Source organism: Falco naumanni, chromosome Z (genome assembly GCF_017639655.2).
Source record: "Falco naumanni isolate bFalNau1 chromosome Z, bFalNau1.pat, whole genome shotgun sequence".
Taxonomy (NCBI): domain Eukaryota; kingdom Metazoa; phylum Chordata; class Aves; order Falconiformes; family Falconidae; genus Falco; species Falco naumanni.
Window position 1 is genome coordinate 41,186,542 of NC_054080.1, and position 19,525 is coordinate 41,206,066.

At 39.6% G+C, this 19,525-nt stretch overlaps 1 protein-coding gene across 4 annotated transcripts in view; it reads left to right on the forward strand.

The window, feature by feature from the left end:
* PTCH1 (patched 1) overlaps positions 1-19,525 on the forward strand; it is a 74,590-nt gene that overhangs the window by 15,065 nt on the left and 40,000 nt on the right. For all 4 annotated transcript variants that reach the window (XR_005825616.1, XM_040580092.1, XM_040580091.1 and 1 more), the window contains exons 3-7: positions 14,559-14,748; positions 16,030-16,099; positions 16,221-16,312; positions 17,757-17,955; positions 18,589-18,710. Coding sequence is in view for 3 of the 4 variants with exons in the window: in XM_040580092.1 (XP_040436026.1) it covers positions 14,559-14,748; positions 16,030-16,099; positions 16,221-16,312; positions 17,757-17,955; positions 18,589-18,710 (673 nt within the window). In the remaining variant the exon portion in view is untranslated. The remainder of the gene's footprint in view (positions 1-14,558; positions 14,749-16,029; positions 16,100-16,220; positions 16,313-17,756; positions 17,956-18,588; positions 18,711-19,525) is intronic.

Sequence of the window (19,525 nt, forward strand, 5' to 3'; positions counted from 1 at the left end):
GAAGTAGTAATGCTACGTAGTGTATACATGTATCAGTTCCTTACTGCTCAACACATTTAAAGGCTGTTGGGTTCAAGTGGATGTTACAGTTACACGTAACTGTTAGGAGGCTCCAAAATATGACAGCTTCCAGATGTATGAACCGACTGATCCCTTTGTTTGGATTATGCACCACAGCTGATGCCTAGATTAGTGCTGGCTGGACAAAGCTATGGGAGATTTGTCTGGTTTCCACAATGCCATGTTTATATTTCATTTGGATTTCTCCTTCAAAGCTGACCTCCCTATGACCTGTTGGAGCTCTGTCCACTAGGACTCTATAGTTTTAGTGTGTCTGCAACTGCTTTCCTTTTGGTGTCTAATGGAACATTTTGACACTCATGGATTTTTATGCACAATCCTTTTAACTTAGTGAATTACATGTTTCAACCTATGAGCACTCAGGTAAAACCATGCTTGTAAAGTTTTCTGCCCCACAGCTAGCTTTTTAAGAATATTCTGATTGGTTAAAACAGCGTTTTGGTTATAGACCTTGTGGGGCTGTTCCTTGTCAGGCATTTTCTTCTGTATATTGGATACAGTTCAGTCTTGCAGCCTTTGCACAGTGCTTTTTTTTCTCTGTAGATGATGGCGTGGATATACATGGTTCTAGCTGCTCTTATTGGAGTTCATCAGGAGCTGGAATCCAGAATTTTACTAAAAAGTTCATTCTCCTTTGTGTCTACTATACAATTTTTTTCTATTTTTTCAGTCATGCTTATTAATCTTCAGTATGCCTTTTGTTTCTTTTCATTTCTCTAGTCTCTCCTGCCTTGTATTATGCAGGAGGTCTTTTCCCCATGTGTGTTTATGAGTTACTCTACCTGAGAAAACCTGAAGAAATCAGTAAGACTCCTTAAGGGCTAAGTGACAGTTCAGCAATAAGAAGTGCATTCCCCTGTCAGAGCTCAGAAAGATAAAGATACACAAATTTCATTATTACTTACAGAAACCGTATGGTTTTCTACTGTTCATGCTTTACTGGGGTAACAGATTCCCAAGATGCTGTCTCATGACAGAAAACTCTGCTCTTGCAAGTATGATTTCTGCACTAAAAGTGCATGCTATCATACAATGACCACTTTATTTATGTGCCCATGAATCAAGAAGAACAGGAAAATATTTTGCTTCTGTTTTACATGATCTGTGCTATTTTATTATCCACTTAGAGTGTGCTAAATATGATCAATGACTACTGGGTACAATAAGCTATGTTCATCCAATTGAGTGACTTTGACTTGGAATGATTTTTCATTGAACATTGCGCTAGAAATAGATGGATTGGAGTTGCAAGGAGTAACTGAATTCAGAATTTAAAAATAAGATTATTTTTTTAATTCCTTTTTTGCTGTGTAAACTTGGTTTAATATCTGTAAATACAATTTACTCATTATTGATTTTTCTCTGTTATTTTCATTCAGCATCACCTCAGTTGCTATAAACATCCTGAGTTTGGCAGAAGCAGTAGTTTCATGAGGTAAAAAGTCCTTTATGGAAACTGCTGACCATATAGATGTTCTGATGTATGGAGTATTTTAATTTTGGTTTTTAGAATGAATGTCTTGGCTTTAACTTCTGCTTGGTTTTGGAAAAGTTAGTTATTTCAGTGCTTGAGCAAAATATATAAGAGGTAAGGGAATGAGCAGAACTATAACCTGACTCTTTCTACAAAGGTGCTGCTCCTTTAGAGAATTGTACTGAACTTAATTCCAGCTTCAAATATACAAGTAATCATTGTATATTTGAAACATCTGTATTTTGCTCATGTGCAAGGAAAAGCTGGTATTGTACACCCATATGCCTGAAGCTAGAACTGAGCCTTAAACTGTAATACACCCTTCATTTACTAACAAGGAGATAAATAGAAAGAAACAGCCTTCTCTTGTTTACCAGACTGATGCATTTCTGTTTTTCAGTCAGCAACCAAAAGCTAAGTGCAGCAAACTAGAAATGAGCACTGTTAAGTCAAGTTGTATGATTTCTTCCCCCCCTTAAATGATTGCTTAAGGGCTTCTGGCCCCTAGCTCAGGAATCCTGCCCAAAAATGCCAGATGTATTACACAGTCAACTATCGCAACGTAAATAGTGTTCTGTGCCATGAGAGCAGGGTGGTCCATCTCCTAGTTTAGCAAAAAAAAAAAACAACCCAAAACCAAAAAAACACACACACAAAAAAAAAAAAAAAAAGGAAAAATCCACTCAGTAAAATAACACAGTAAAATAAGCCGAAATAAGCACAGTAGTGTTATTTGTGTTTTTGGCTGCACAGCCAGTGTTTTGGAGCTGAAAGAACTCAGATGAATTAGTGCTTTGGACTGGCAGATAATAGTAACTGAAACTGAGATGTTAGAAAGCAAGATGTGTCTTGGTTGAGGCTGCTTAATTTAGTCAAACAGGCACTTAATAAGTAAAATGTTAAAAGAAAAGGCCATTGCTGACAGGCAAAACCTGTTACTTTACCTTATTGTGAACAGCAGTCTCATGCACATGGGAGCAGAGTGGACACAAGATGGGAAGTAGGGAAGGTAGATGCATAGGGTTCTTCTCGCATAGGGTTCTTTTTGATGTCATGCTGTGTAATGGAAAGACTGTCTGAGCATAAACATTGCTGAGCTGTTCTTGTTTTTAATTAAATACCCTTTGCTGTGTATTAACATTGACTTACCTTCCAGTGTGCTTATCTTCCTCAGATGCAGTAGTGGATATAGGAGGATTATTTGCACATTTTTACATTTTGTGTATGAACATGTAATTTCATAACATTTAAAACTAGTCAAAAGAAGATTCCACAAATCTACCTGAAAGGAGAGTTGCCAAGGGTGATGCAGTAGTCAGATTTACGTTTGGGTTATCTGACAAATCTGTGAACTGCCATAGCTTCCTTGGGTGTGTACAGAAGGGAAAGGGGTTATAGGAACTTATTTGTATGTGATAAACTGTATTTAAATAGCTACAGGAATGTAATCTCAATGCAGATCTCGGTGTAATCTCCTCACTGAGATACCCAGAAGAAAAATAAGCTTTAGAAACTCATTTAAACATCTCCCTTCCTGCTGACACTATGATAACATTAAAAAAAAAACTTTATCCATTAAACTTCAAATTTTTCTTCCTAAGTTGCCTTTTCTGTAATGGTAAATAAAGTATACAGGTACTTAAGAAGATACTTTCTTGCACCAGTTTTCCTGGTGAGTATTTCCTGTGTATTGATCTTATTTGCCTCTCAACATAGGCCTGATTCTGATTTCATTTACACCAGTCTTACTGTCTTGACTTCTTGAGGGGTTCTCCGTACTCAAAAAAGAAGCCCTTGCTGTTTAGAAGCTGATGCTGTTTAAGTGGCAGATAATAGAAAATACGATACTCTAGTGCAAATTATTAAGATCAAGAAACAAAACTAAAACATGTTTAGTATGACTTCCAACTGTAGATAAAAGCTAGCAACTTGAGAGAATTGTGATCAGGCATAAACATCTATTAACTGCTCTTTCTAGAGATTTGGGGAAATAGGATGACCTTTTTATTCTTTTTTCTTTTTCTTTCTTTTTTTTTTTTTTTTTTTTTTTAAATAGGCTACAGTTTCACATGGCTTGCAAAAAGAAATCTTTCTCCCTTTTTGTTTCCCACACCAATTGATTTATCATTTTGCTTGCAAGCAGACTTAGAATGTTAGGGCAGGAACACACTCACTTTTTTCTCGTAACTTTTTTGTTGCGGACCGAAACCAGTTGACTTGAATAAATTTTTCTGTGGTCTGAATGAAGCCAGCAACGTGGAAAAATCTTGCCATTCAGAGCCGTCTGAATGTACATTTCAGCCACACAGTAAGCTGTATTGGTAGGCAGTGGACTGCTAAATACAACCATTTTTCGCAGCAGAGAGTTAGACAGGTGATTAGCATAATTAGCACAGAGTAGGCTATACATATGGTAATGTTAAGTGTGTAAATGCCAGCTGCGGTGTAAAATTTATGTCAGGGGTCGACAGGGCTGTGCGAAAGTATTGTGTTACAGCTGCAGGTCAAAGCCTCCATTGCTTTACCCCCTTTTCTCTTGTTGGTGAATGCACTAAACAGAAGAGAAAGACAGACAGAAATATAACAGATAAGGCTTTGATTGAACAGCCTGGTTCTGTGCAAGAGGGACTGCTCTTAAAAAAAAAACCAAAAACCAAAAAAAAAAACCCACCCCCCACCCCCCAACCACAAAAAACAAACCCCAAAACTACACACACACATGCAAAACAGAAGTTCCCCGTTTTCACTGTAGATTTTATTTTGCATCGTGCCAGCTACACAAGTGGTGCTGTCTTTGAGCAATGTCATTACGATGGAGTGAGAGGAATCCTTGCGGGGCAAATATGAGGTTGGTAATTATGCTTTAAGGAGCAAAACCAAACAAAAAACTTTAATTCACCATCTCCTTTCTGCATTCCAACCCACTGTTTTTTTGTTTTTTTTAATGTCTCTGTTACTTACTGCACTTAGGGGGCTAGGAATTAGTCTTAAAGGTGACAGCATTATACGTAATAAAATCTCAACAGTGCAACAAACTTTGAGCTGCATGATTGGTTTTAGACTAAGTGCCAAAAGTTCCTTTGTGGTTTTGTGTGTGGGTTGCTACACTTATTCCCCAGGTTCCTCCCTCCTCCTAAACCACTAAATTCTTTATAAATTAAAAATGACTAATACAGGTTTCTTGTTTTAAAGGAGCACAGTGTTGAAGGGTATACATCTTTCTTAAAGTAGCTGATGGGGAAATCTGTAAATCTCTTTGTTGCTGTAAACTGTTCATTCATATATTTCACTTGCAATTTTTTTCCCCTTTTGTATTTTTTGTAGTCGGCTATAAGGAGTGGTGGTGTTGACAGAATATAGTTCACACCACGCTGACCTTGTGATGAAACTTCCTCACAGCCGCAGGGGGTCCTTATGAATCAGCCCCTAATCCAGCTAATCCCACTCGCAACAAAATCATGACAGTGGCTCTCAGCGATATGTGTTTCCCTGCACAGATGCAGCGGGAAGGAGTGGTGCTAGAAGTGTATCAGTGCGGTGGCCTGCTGCTCGTTGGGGCATGGGGGGTGCCATTGTGAGTGGCCCACCACAGGGACCGGTGCAGGGACCAGCTCGTGGTGCAGTGCTCAGCCCCGGGGATGGAGAGGGGGGGAGGGAAGGAGCTCCTGGCATCTCCAGGCGCATTTGAGATTGTTCAGGCTAACAGTGCTGTTCCGTAAAACCTGCCGTGTGCCTGTGTAGCCATGGCAGCTGTGCCAGGGGCCTGTCCCCACCAGTCCTAGAGCTGCTCTGATTGTGCCTTCAAGGGGAGCATGGGCTGTTGTTGTAGTCCGGTGGGCTTGGTGGCGAAGTGAATTTACCTGCATGATCAGAGTAGCCAAAAGTAGGAAAGAAAGGTTGTGTTGTGGGGTGAATTTGGTCATTTGTTTCGCTTTCTTTCACAGCCCTTTCTGGTTCAGAGTACAGTTGGCCATATGGTCATGCACTTGGGGTATCTGATGGGAATTTCTGATTGTGCCTTGCACAAAATGAAATGCACTCTTTACTGCTCGGTGTGAATAGCAGGCAAACTATGAAAAATGGGCCTCCTGACAGATGCAGCGCTGTCTTGGGAGTTGGTGACTAGCAAGAACTACCAGGGTGGGGGGAGCTGTGACAGGCAGCAGGTTCAGTGCTGGGGGGAGTGCTGACCTGACCTGATTGTGTCCAACAGTGAGAGCAGTTCTGCTTCAGTGCAAAGCCATTCAGAAGGAAGCTGCTTAGGCAACAACAGATGGTACAGCAAGCAGCTGGTAGGGAATACTTGAGAGAAACTGTACCCTGTTTCATAACATGTTCATTCCTTTCATTTTTCTATGTTAGTTTTGCCGTCTTCTAAAAGCAGTACTTAGGAAACAGTACCCCCTAAAAGGTTCTGGTTTAAGAGTTTTTTCATTGCTGTTTGCTACTCCTTTAAAAAAATTGCATTCAAATTTTGTGCTACTCCATGTACAGATGAAATTTGTGCTATCCCAGGAGTACAGATGAAAAGACTTAAAAATGCTGCTTTTAACCACACAGGAAAACAATTACATATTTGAGGAAAGGGCACTGAGAGGTTAAATGAAAAGTTGGGCCTAGAGGAAAGCTGACTGCTGTGGAACAACACAGCAAATTGTTTTTAACATATTACCCAGCAGAAGTTCTCATTCAAGTTAAACTCACTCAAAACAATTATATTCAGCTGTTTCGAAATCCTTAGGTTTAGACCTTGAAGCCCCTTACATACCTTTCTCAGCAGAACTCAGTCACTTTCATGTACAATTGGGGATTTTGGCCTGTTACGAAGTATGCTCAAATGTTTTCTTAAATTACCGAAAAATAAAAATTCAGCTTTGCTCCTCAGCAGGTGTAAACCGTTACATGACCAGAAACTGTTGGAGAGTTGCAATAGTCTGTATTAGCTGCCTACCCTCACGGTAGGCCATCACCTAGTTTTCTAGGAAAAAGTGGAGTCTAGAGTCCTTTATTCCTTTGCTGCTTCAGCCTGAAAATTCAATAGATGAGCTTCTCCACCAAAAGCTGTGACTTAGCTCTGACCTGAAGCAACCGTGTCTTTGGAAGAAAGGATAGTTTGCTTTCCATGCCCATTCATTCCTCGGTCTCTTTGTTGGGTTGGTCAGCAAGGATGCCAATTGTGATGGTGGTTTTCTATAATATGGACACCTGCCTGCTAGGAAATGGACTGAGACCACCAACTCATTTCACATTAGCTAGCAAACAGCTGTCAGATGGTAAACAACTTGTGGTCACTATTGTTCCTGGCTGGATTAGAACCAGTGACCCAGAGGTGAACAGCTCATATCCTGTTACCAAGGGCATGTGTCGCAGCTCAGTAAGACGCTACTGCTTTTTTTATTTAATTGGAAAGTTTGAATTGTGTGTACCAATTTAGTATATTATGGTACATTTCAAAGCTGCTTGCATGGTGTTTTTTCAGTTTGTACTGTTAAATTTGTTCATTTTGGTTTGTTGGGGTTTTTTTACCACACTTTTCCAGTTTCTCAACCCAGAGGGGTATCAAGCAAGAAATGCATCAAAAAATATAATATTTTTTAGCGATCTGTCTATTTTACCCAGTCAGAAATAATATTTTTCTGCCTATGGGCAATAGAGATGCATACATGTAAAAACAGCTTTTGTTTGATTTTCAGAAAGACAAGTTTTTGGCTTCTAAAATTGTAGGGAAGGTTTCCCACTACAAGTAGAGGCAGCTGTTGTTGGGCTGTCTTCCTGAGTATGCAGACAGCTTTGTGTCCTTGTCACAGCTCTAAACTTTGTCAAACTGTGACAGAATGAAAAGCCATCTTTGATGTGTGTTTTTATTTTTGCTATTCATAATCATGTCAGCATTAATGAAATTTGTAACAGCAATACTGGAGCCATCCCCAGCATGTGTGAGGAGTAACTTAACTGGTATCATATGATGGCTTGGGAGATAAAAAGCAGCCTTTTGAAGTGCTTTGGTGTTGGGGTTTTTTTGTAACTTTTTTGCATTTGTAGGCAACAGTCTTTTATCTTCGCTTTTTTAAATATATTTTTTAAGGAAAACCAAAGAACCTGGTGTTACCTAATTCTCAGTGTGACAGAAATGGTTGAGTTGGTCACCGTGTTTTTCTAGATTTGAAGTCAGTTAATCTTCACATTGGATGTGATGATATTCTAGATAGTGTCCTTTTGTTGGACATTATAATAGTGGAGAAGAAGAAATGTAGATTGTCCAGCTGGACAATGGGAAGGAGACGGTAGGGCAAAGGGAGATGGCAGGGTACAGGCTGTCTTAACCTAGCCAGACACAACCATTGCTATTCAATGTGAGCTGTACAGACACAGATATGTGTATTCAGCAGAATAAATGCTGTTCGAGAAAAGCTAGACAGAGCATGGAATTTCTGACTGCCTGTAGTCCAGTGCTGGAATAGATCATGTCTAATTACATGATAAAGGTGATAATTTTTCATTGAGCTGTTGCACAGCCTATTGAATGACCATGTAATCTCTTTAAGATGCTGATTGCTTACCACTGTGTTCTAGCTCTTGTAAGCTCATCATTTCTCAAAGGATATTTTTTTTCTTGTAGCTCTATTTCAGTCACACCCTATGAAGCCTTTATTTTGCATAGTTAAGTAAATGAGCAGAAAAAAATCATTGCAGGTAGCCAATAACCATGTAAACCAATAGCAGTTCTGCCTCTACAAGGAGACAGCATTTTAAAAGTTTTGAAGAAGTAGACATGACAACGTGTCCCATTTCTTGTACTGACTAAACTTAAATTTCAATGTGTTTTGCACTTCCCCCCAGCAAACAGTTTACTCCTGTACTCTGGCAGTCAGGCCTAGAGAATGATAATTCTGAGGAAGGTGCTGTTTTCCTTGGTCTTCTATCAGGATGCTAACTAATACTGTCTGTGTGCAGAAAAACTATATTCTGTTGCTGACAAAGAGCAGCACAGACAAGCTCAAACATCCAAGAGAACACGAAGACGGAACTCCCTAGAGAGCAACAGGAAGCTTTAAATCAAAAGGCCATTATTGTTCTGTGCCCAGCAATAGCAGAGTGATCTTCCTATTGGCCAAGAACTTCAACTCTTTATCTCAGTTTCTTTAGAGGAGGTTTTGATCCAGTGTGAGTAGTAGTTGGCTGCTATGTTTTGTTCTCATGAGGTCTGTGCTCCGTAAAAATAGAGTGTTGCAGGTGTCATCAGGTACCATCTTCTGCTGTGTGGCAGGTGTGAGCATTTCTAATCCTTGGTAGGCAATCAGGACAGGGAGGCAAAACTGTGGCTGGCTGGCTTATCTGTACCAATGTAATGGGCTGAAAGTAGTTTTTGAGTAACAACTGTATACGTGTGTAATAGAGGTGCACACGGGAACAGCACAAGGAGAGATTACGTGACGAAATGGAGTAGAAGGAATCCCTTAACAGCAAAGTTAAGGGAGATAGGCTGTGTTAGGATGTCAGGGAGAGAGGTATGAAAGCAAGGACCCTTTCTGGTTCCCCTCCTGGAAGGGGGAGAGCGCTGAAGGGTGAGAAGGCAAGGTGCCTTCAGCTTTCCCCAGCACTCATCCACAGTAGAATGCGTCGTGTAGTGGGGGCCTTCTGGTCTCCTTGCAAGTATGGGCTGTTCTTGTCTTTCTCTGCACACCGCTGCTTTTTGAGGTTGAGTCTCAGGTGAACACATTGGGATATTATTCTCAGTCTTTATTTTTGTGTGGTTACTGAGTCATAAAGGGTTTTTATTTTCTGTTTCTCTTTGGTTCATGCTGTGGTGATAACAGGTATTGCAAATTGCAGAGGTTGCCTGCATTGGCTGTTGCTCAGGCTATAATGTAAACATTGCAAAGAGTACTAATCTACACACATGATTTATCAAAAAGGGTCAGCATCTTCTGGAGGGATGAAATGAAAAATTGTGTGAGGTGTCCATGACTATTAGATGTACAAATTTATTGCTTTGAGTTATCACTGTCAAAAGGTTGGCCTGGATGGCTTTAATGCTACACATTTAAAGTCCTGGAAAAATTAAAAAGGTGCTGGTGCTCAAACAAAGCAGAAGCATGTCTTCTCCCCCACAAGTGCTCATGTGGAAACACCTTAAAGCCTGTAGTCTTCCTAAGGGAGGTTCTGCAGTGAATTTTGCTCCATTCACGCAACTCTAAGCTTGTCATAGAAGAACTTAGGCTCCAAAATCAGTAGGTATTTCTGGAAATCCTGACTTTTGTTTCTCAAAGTATGTCCTTCCCATTGGTAGGCAAACATTTTCATCCGAAGTGTTTGCCTCTCAGGAATGTTTTGTTTTGTTTTGTTTTTTAATAAAGAGCTTGCTCTCTATTAAGCTACTTGTTGCACAGTTGTGCACAAGGTAACTACTGAATGGTTAATAGAAACAGTGTTCATGTCTGAAAAAAATAACAAAACCTCAGGCTATGTGGTGCAATTCCAGTAAGCTGAAATGGAACATTGTAAGATATTCTGAGAAAGAAATATTTCATGCATTTGCTCCACTGGACAGTAAATTAGCAAGCAGTGATTTTTGGCTGTTACTCATTGTTTGATTTAGGATCGATCTCTTAGTAGCAGAGGTCTAACTTATTCCTGAGACTACTCAGTGTGGAAGGGACTGCAGTTCCCAGTGGTGGATTCCAGAGTTCTTTATAAGTGAATTAATGTAACATCATGTGAATTTTGAATGCTAATGGTGAGAAAGGTGTAGGTATGACACTGACATTAGCAGTCGAAATGAGCGTATGAGCTGAATGACCCAGTAACTTTGAAATTGTTAGGTAAGTCAGTAGAAGGAAATCTGTCAGAAATTATGCAATGAAAACAAATATGATTACGCTTTTATGTCATTGGGGGGTGCATCAGTATTGTGCAAATGTACACTAAAGGCAAGCAGGTTTTTTTTTCTGGGTGCTTCTCACTCAAGATGCACCGAATCATTTTAATGTGTGATGACTGAAACACTGGGACTGTGACCCCAGTGCCTGGTAATGGGATCTAGAGCCTTTCACCTATAGGTCATGGGTTCAGATCTGCCTCAAGTTAAGGATCACTAAAAACTTGTTACCATCTGACAGCTGTTCATTGCTCTTGGGGGAGGGAGACACGGTGGTCCTTACAGAGTTCTTAGCAACCCAGCGTCCATACTGACAATTACTGCTCTCTTCAGGCCCTTCAGAAGGGCAAAGAATTTAGTACCTTGTCCAGCTTCTGTTCAAGTTGGTGGGGAAGTTCAGGAAGAGCAGCATTGTGTTTTGTGGTATGGCATGCTGGCTTACTCAAGGCAGATCTCGTGTGTTCTGGCAAAGAGCTAAAAGGGAAAGCCTGTGGATATTGGGGAGCGGGGGAAGGGAAAGACACTTTTCTTTGGAAAAAATAGTTTTTTAACAACAAAGATGCTGTCAGTAAAACTGTCTCATATTGGACACTGGCATTCAAAGATGTTCTTGAGACTTAGAAACTAATATATTGAGAAATGGTGCCTGGACACTGGTGTTATTACTTTGTTGTGATTTTTAAAACTTTTTAAAGTTAGCTAAATGTACAGATGACATAGTACCTCATTTCTAGTAGGCAGACACCCAGAATCTGGTGATGCTGCTGGAAGGATAGGGTACAAACTGCTGCATTGCATTACCACTGGCCATGAGACAGTGTACGTATCTGTTACTTAAATCAGCATTTTGGCTTGTGGCGGCTTGTGCCACCAATCTGGCCATCTAGGCATAGATCATAAAGAATCATGTAATAAAGGACTGGAATGCCATCAAGTGGCTTTTGATATATTGAAGGAGGAGAGTGATGTGTGGATTTTGTCACCAGAATGTGAAAGTGAAATAGTCCTCTTTGATACAGAGTAAAATGACAGGTATTGGTACTGTATGCCACACATACAATTTAAGTCTGTAGCATTTTGAGTGTAAAAGGCTGTCACAAAATACAAGAAAGCAGATTCCATAAAGGAAAAACACAGAACACCAGCATTTTGTTCATTGATCGCTTTTTCCATTACATCATTTGTCCTATAGGGTGGGAATCCTGTGATGACTATGATGCTTGTATTGTTTGGTTTTTTTCTTGCAAGTGTAAGGAATGACTTTCTGCAGAGCATGTGAGTTTTGAGCATAGTACTGTGTATCTTCAGCACAATGAGGCCAGAGGCTTCAGGTACATCGCAGTGACATTTTTAGTGGTTTCTCTCCTAGGTTTTTGCATCAGCTGTGGAGAGGGTGGGGAGTGGCAGGCGAGTGCAACAAGAGACTTTGATTCTTACAAAGTGCATATGCAAATGATTGTGCTGATTTTGGGGGCTTAAGATCTCTGGTGTATGGCAGCCTCCAGTGATATTTGCAAACTTTCAATTAAAATAAATGAAAATATAACTGGTAGGAACTTTCAGGGTTTTTTTACCTGCCCTTTTGCTTTTTAGTACTTCTGATATGTTGAAAGGCTGCTGATATATCTATCCATTTGCTTCTCATCTGTCCATATGTTTTCACATGATCTTTCACAGTCAGAATTTTCCTCTGCAATCTACATTTATAATTTATTTTACCTATCTACATTTGCCTATGGAGCTATCTTTACACTATTTAGCTGAATAAATGTACATAATGGACCCACCAAAGGAATAATTAAATGGTGTAATGCCTTAAGAAGAATGTAGAGCAGATGTGCTGCTGGGTTCTGGAGTGTGCGCCTGCCTTCTTGGGTGGTTTTGCTATTCCTGTTCTGAATGTTAAAAAGGAAGAAACTACCTTCTGTTCTGATGACTGACTTGTGTGATGCAATTTTGATTAGCTAAATCTGCCTTGTTCAGTGAAGTTAATGTGGTTTGACAGGACCTTGATTAGGAAGCAATCATTTCTGTTGATAGTAAACAGTTGGTCACTTTCAGCAGAGATAGGAATGCTGCCCTTTGTCTTGAATGAAGTATGATTTGTTGGTTCAAGTCCTGACTAAATTAAAAAGGAAAGGGGGGTGGTGGAATGGGATAGAATATAGTACCAGGAGCAGAAGTTTATGGTAGGCTCCACAGTCCTCATAAAATTGGGGCTTTATTGTCTTGGCTGGCGCTGAGACACAAAAGAGGGAGAGGACATTTTGTCTTTGGAAGCATTTGTAGTGTAAAGGGCTGCAAAAGAAAGCTCTGGTTCCAGGACGTACAGATTAGATAACTCTGCACCCTTACCCCCACCTCATATTCCAGTAAGATGAAGCAAAATTTATTAGCATACCATAGACTACTGGTTGATGGAGAAAGACAATGAGCATGAACATGAGCCTGATAAGTGAAATTTTTAGGATTTAATTCTTGATAAAAATTAACAGTAGCTTTTTGTTACAACACATAGGCAGTCTCAGGGATTGTATGTTCTCTCACAGTAGTATGAGGGATGTTCAGTGTTATAAAGGGACTAGGTAAGAAAGTTGCACTTTGATTTTTATTTTTTTCTTACTGTGAGTGGGTCACTGCTACTTGGTATGAAGGATGTAATGCCACATGTGACAGGCTGAAAAAATGGAGTGTGTTGTGGAAACATTTCTTTCTTCAAAGAATTCTTAAATGAGAAAGCAATGCTCTGTGCCAGAATGACTGTGGTTTAATTGTTGAGGGTCTCGTTCTGACAGCTTTATCAATGCAGGGTCCCAGCTTCTTGCCTGGTGGTCCTTTGAGCCCCAGGGTAGTTACGGGTGGGTTGAGGGCCCAAGTGATTGAAAAAGTGTGTCCTGTTCAGGCTTGGGAACATTATCTCCCACACTGCCAACTGGTTACAGACCAGTCTTCTGTTGAATGGCCTAGGGAGAGATAGATGTACATGCCTAATTTCTGTTCACACTGTTACAGAACTAAACTTTGGCAGTAATTCAGATCACCAGTGCCAAGCTGACTAGGACTGAAAAAAATGTAACAAATCAGACGGGTCTGTAGCTTGGACTAGCAGAGCAATAAAGGTAATAAATTGTAAGAGATGGAAACAGCATGTTGGTGGTATTCTTCTCTGCCTCATCTGGATGTAGTCTTGATTCAGCTAATGGGCTGAATTAATTGACCCTGCCTCCCATATGCGTTTGCTAGAGAGACTACAGGGGAGGTTATAGAAAGTGTATGAACTCTAGCTGAATGCTTTTTTTGTAAGAGGGAAGATAATTTTCCACTTTTATGTAATATTTTCTGGCAAGGCAAATTGAATATAGCTCCCTCTAGAGCCCATGGACTCTGCAGTCTCCCTTTGCCTTTTTTCCTTTTCTCCCCCCGCCCATGTTTTAATATGGAGCACACGGTTCTGCTCATGTGGGTTTAAAGACAGATGCTGAGCATGAGTGATCTCGCGTGTCGCAGCGTGCTATACAGGTACCAGACCACTGGGGTAAATTAGTTGTAGACAGTCCTTTCTGTTGTGCTCAAAACTGCGTATCTTTATACAAATTTGGTATTTTTCTTTTTTCTTTAAGGCTGAAAGAAGTACTCATGCTCACTTAGTCTTTCCATTGTCCCTTTTTTTAACTGAAGAGAAACATTCTTCTTCTGCTTTTGCCAATTATTTAGAAGAGTGTAAATTAAGCCATTTATCTTGAAATGTGCTATTGCAGCAGACTGTTTATACAAGTGTAAGAAATTGTAACATAGTATTTGGTCTGGTCTGCAAGGAAAAGGCTTTTCTTTTTTTAATTTTTACATAGGGGGTATTGGTTATAATGTAGAAAAAAAGTGTTTGAGGCTCCAGTTTATGTATCAATGTTTTAGTGCAGCAGAGGCATTGGTATTTGAATGAGGAATATGGGTTTTGTTGCAGTGTTACAATGCAGTTGTTACTAGTTTTAGAGTTATACTGTGATCAGTTTGAGACAGAATAGTCCATGCAGGTGCTCAAGTTTTTCTGACTGGAGAATGCTCATCAAGTGAATCCAGAATAAGCAGTTACTGCCTAATACGAAGCTGTTGATGTTTATCCATCAGTTGGTGGACGAGTGAGTCAGGAGTTAAATTACACACGGCAGAAGATTGGAGAAGAGGCCATGTTTAACCCCCAGCTCATGATCCAGACTCCACAGGAAGATGGTGCTAATGTACTAACAACAGAGGCACTCCGACAGCACCTTGACTCTGCGCTTCAGGCCAGCAGAGTACATGTCTATATGTACAACAGGTAAGGGGAAAAGCAAAAATTTGCTTCATCATCTGTGAGAGCTAAGAAGGGGGCACATGCTTTCCTCCATGTATTTTTAAATGGTTAGCACTGCAGAGCCTTTCCCTTATGACTGTGTTTTGATTTGAATGTCACTGGTTTCTGACAGTGGATGTTGTGGCATGATAGCAGTGACAAGTTGGCTTTTAGCAAATAAGATGGGATAACTGGTGTTGGAATTGATTCTGAGTTATACCTATGAGCAGTGCTGCAGTATCCAGCATCTCTCTTGGTTAAGAGGAGTTAGTCTGTGCTCTTGGACATAGGGTCTTATGAATGGGATTCCTAACATTGAAACTCCTTCCACATTAGAGTTGAGTTCAGTCGCTGACACCACCATGAGGTACATAATCACTGAACAGCGGCACGGGTTGCTATCCTTCCAATAGTTTGGATATAAGGGAGAAATGCAGGTGTGTGAGAAATGGCAGTGAGTGGAATAACAGGTGTTTAATAACAGATGTTAACAGAGTTGGCCCTCACAGTGTCTGTGTGCACATACTGAAGGTTGGGAGTTGTATGTTGTCCAACAAAAAACCAATAAATGCGCACCTCAGGAAGTACCAGCTTTAGGCTAATGAGATATCTTCCTGAAAAGTGGTTCCTTCAGTGTTACTACTTAAATGGTGATGTGCCAAGGGATGCTGCCCATCTTTCACCACATCCAACTGATGTCTCAGTCTACTAATGCCAAGGCTGTAGTTATCCTTTTACTCAGCTCCTGCTTTGTCTAGGCATTAGAAGGCATGGCAGTGGAAGTTGTAAGAAGGTGAAAAAGGCAGGCAGAAATCTTAATGGTTTCTTCTCTCCCACGTATGTGGGCCAGCTGGGAATGTTCTAGTCATCTGAGCTGGATCTGGGTTCTCTCTCACTTGTGTCACTGAATGATATCTTAAGTCACAAGCAGTCTCATTTATACAAAGATGGCTTTCTGCCCCTTTAAAATGTGTTGACTAGCCTGTACATACAAAAGCAGCTCCATTACTTTTAATGAGTTTTACAGGGAATGTGAGAATAACTGAAACAAATGTCTAGTCTGTAACTACAAAAAGAAAGGCCTTTGCTTTTTTTTTTGTGAGATGTATTATCACTATGCTGAATAACATTTGCCTTTCTTGATGATTTGCTGATAGAGGCCAATATGTATATGAGTTGCAATTTTAAATGTCTGTTAAATTTTTAAAATAACTTTGCAGTAGTTGTGCGAAAGAAAAAAACATTTGTTTTTTACATTTCTTACAGACAGTGGAAATTGGAACATTTGTGTTATAAATCAGGAGAACTCATCACAGAGGCAGGTTATATGGACCAGGTATGCGTAGCAGGCATTTAGTTAAGTTAAAATAAGATTTGTGTGTTCTCATGATTCAGCCTGTGCTGCTTTTGACTACATTCTAGTTTAACTGAGTTTTTCTCCTTTCTCATTTTCATAGATCATAGAATACCTTTATCCTTGCTTAATTATCACTCCATTGGACTGCTTCTGGGAGGGAGCAAAGCTACAGTCAGGAACAGCCTATCTATTGTAAGCATGGGTTTTTTGTAACTTTTTGGTCTGACTGATTTTAATTGTATTAACTCTATGATTTTTCAGTTGCATTCCCATTGTTTATTTAGATTCTGGTTTAACAGAAGAATAAAAGAGAAAAGTATAGGGTCTCTACAGAAAATATGCATGGATTTTTTTTCATTGAACAACGATTTTCCTGTTTCTAAGAGATGATTTGTAGGCATTAATTTAAGTCCTATGTTATTTTTCCTGTTCTGCTAGCATGCAAAACAGAATGTAAATTCTGAATTCAAGCTTTAAGAATTTTATGCCTCCCACCCTGAAATAGGCTTGTTTCTGGTGTTTTGTTTGTTTGTTTGTTCCCCTTCTCCCCCCTAAAAAAATACAAAACTATCGATTGGCTGGGAATTTTGTACGTAAGAAGATGTATTGGGTTAAATGTCAAGTCTTCCTAAGGAGTAAAGAACAAATCCTTTGCTTATGAGATCATTAAAGAAACCATATAGCATCTTTTATGGGTGGTTTCTCGCAGTTCACAACTGTGATATTACATGCTCTGAATCCTTTAAAGAGTTAATTGTTAATCTTCGTGAAGGCATTTTCTGTTAATTATGCAAGAGTTAGCATTTGAGTTATTGTTTCTGTCCTGGTTTGCATGTCTCTGTAAAAGCAATTTGCAATGGCCATCTCCTAACCTTTAGTGTACAGTTTTAGATGGGGAAATAAGGGGGTTTGTGTTTTCTGGTTGGGAGATTTGGAATAATGGCTTAAGCCTGGTTAAGCAGATACAGTGTGGTTTGAACCACAGAATAAGGCAGCCAAAAGCCTTTCTAGTCTGTCAACATCACAAATTTAGAAGGGGGGGTGGGAGATGTGACAGTGATACTGGTGACAGCCATGGTAGCTGGAAAGCTTGATGGTTGATAGTCAAGCTGCCAGGGCATTTGAAGGAGCCCAGTATTGTTATAGATAAACAAAGATCAGTTATATTGATTGATTACATTTGCAAGATGATTATTAGACTAGCAAGAAGTAATCTGATACTATGAGAAAAGCTTTCTTTCCTCAGCCCCCTCTCTTCTTTCCCTCTCCCCTCCCCCTCTAATTCTTTGAAGCAGCAGTTGGCTGCTTTTTTGTTATTTAGGTGCTTGATGATTTGTTTTGCTTTGCTTGTAAATGGAAGTATTTTTAACTTGTGAATATTCCATTTTATACAATAACTTTGTAAGAACTGAGTATTTTTGATAAAATCACAACTGGGCTGCAAGAAAAGTACATAAACAAATCTAATTAAAACATGCCTTACATTCTATGAAACAACCTTACCAGAAAAGGTTTTAACTTGTAACAGAGTTAATAACTCAATTATTTGTGCAAGTATGAATTTGAAAACTATGTTTGTTTCAGTGCTTCTTTTGTCTTTTTTGTGTGTGTTATTTTCTCCTGGTTTCTCTTGCAGAGGAAAGCCTCCTTTGCAGTGGATCAACTTTGACCCCTTAGAATTCCTGGAAGAGTTAAAGAAAATAAACTACCAAGTGGAGAGCTGGGAAGAAATGCTGAATAAAGCAGAGGTTGGTCATGGTTATATGGATCGACCTTGCCTGAATCCTGCTGATCCTGATTGCCCAATCACAGCTCCCAATAAAAATTCCACCAAAGTAAGTTTGCTTGTCCTTGTGCATATCTTTTCAAAGGGAGGCCAAGGTGGCGGGGGGGAGGTCACAGAGGGGTGAGGAAGGTACCATTTTCTACCAAGCAATATATAGTTTGTATTCTTGAATAATGTCATTTTTCTGTTCCTGTTATATGCTGTTAGCCCACAGTCATGAACTTTCCCTCATTCTGTGATGCAGTGCTTAATCCTGCGTATTTATGGTTAGAGTGCAGTTGTCAGCTACTGGCTGGGTATGGCAATGCGGTGATGTGGCATTTCAGCAAACCTGATGTGTCAGACATAGCCACTGCTGGAATACAGCTGCTGCTATATACTTACGCAGCAAAGCTTTCCTTCATGCAGAGCCAGTTTTGTTGGGTTTTGTGAAGAATTTGAAGGCATGGGCCCCAATTTTACGTGTCCCTTTATCAATTACATCAGGCTTTGGAGAAATTGCCATCTGGCCAACAAGTATCTGGCTGATTTATTCAACTTGATTTGTTGAACACGTTTCTCTTTGTAGACCTCCTAGATTGTCTTTAATATCCATTGTTGCAGTATGCTGGGCGTTGACTTAGGGTATGAGTTTGTCTAAGGTTATGAAACTGATTAATTCCTTCTTTATAACTTCTTCTAGCCTCTTGATGTGGCCTTCTTTTTGAGTGGTGGATGCTATGGACTGTCAAGAAAATACATGCATTGGCAGGAGGAGTTAATTATTGGTGGTACAGTCAAGAACAGTTCTGGTAAACTTGTCAGGTAAACAAATGTTTAAAGAAAATTTTAAAGTTTTTCATTGTTAGAATTTGGGTTTTGGGGCATAGTGGGAGGATCATGCAAAATTACTGCCTTTCATGTGTCTTAATGAGTCCCGGTTTAGGAGGACATGCCTCAAGACAACACAATTTAAAGGAGTGATTATATAGTTTAAATCTAAGGAGGTGTCATCGCTTCTTGCTTCTGATCTCAGAATGATAGTGTACATTGTTCAGAAAGAGAGCTTTTTCCTGGCAACTTTGTTGTTTAGAATGTGTGTGTAAAGTATTGAAAAGCACTGAACACCTTTGATCATGTTTCGAAATATGATCAAAGGAAAAAGGGGAAAAATAACTTGGATAATGTGCACACTCATTTGACTTCTCTCAGAATTCCAAAATCTCCACTGAACTTTTTGTTCAGGCTCAATGTAGACAAAAGTCTATTTTTATGTCCCTGTATCTTGAATACTGTTTTGAGTGATAAAACAAACACCTTGGTTTCAGGCTTTTAATACGAATTTTGACCTTTTCTGCATTCACACTTAACACTAATAAGTCTTTCAACAAGCAGCCAAAGCATATATTTTTAGTGAAAGATAACATAGTTTCTTAAGCTTCTAAAATTGTTGGATACAGTTGCATACTGTGGAAACTCAGGATGGATAGTTATTGCCAATGTGCACTCCTCACAGCTTGTCAGGCATCAGGACTTTAATCTGGCATTTCTTTCCGAGAGGTGAAAAAGACCAATGTCTTCAAATAACAAATTGCCAACAGCATTTGCGAGATCTTGTAGAAATAACCATTTCTATGGCA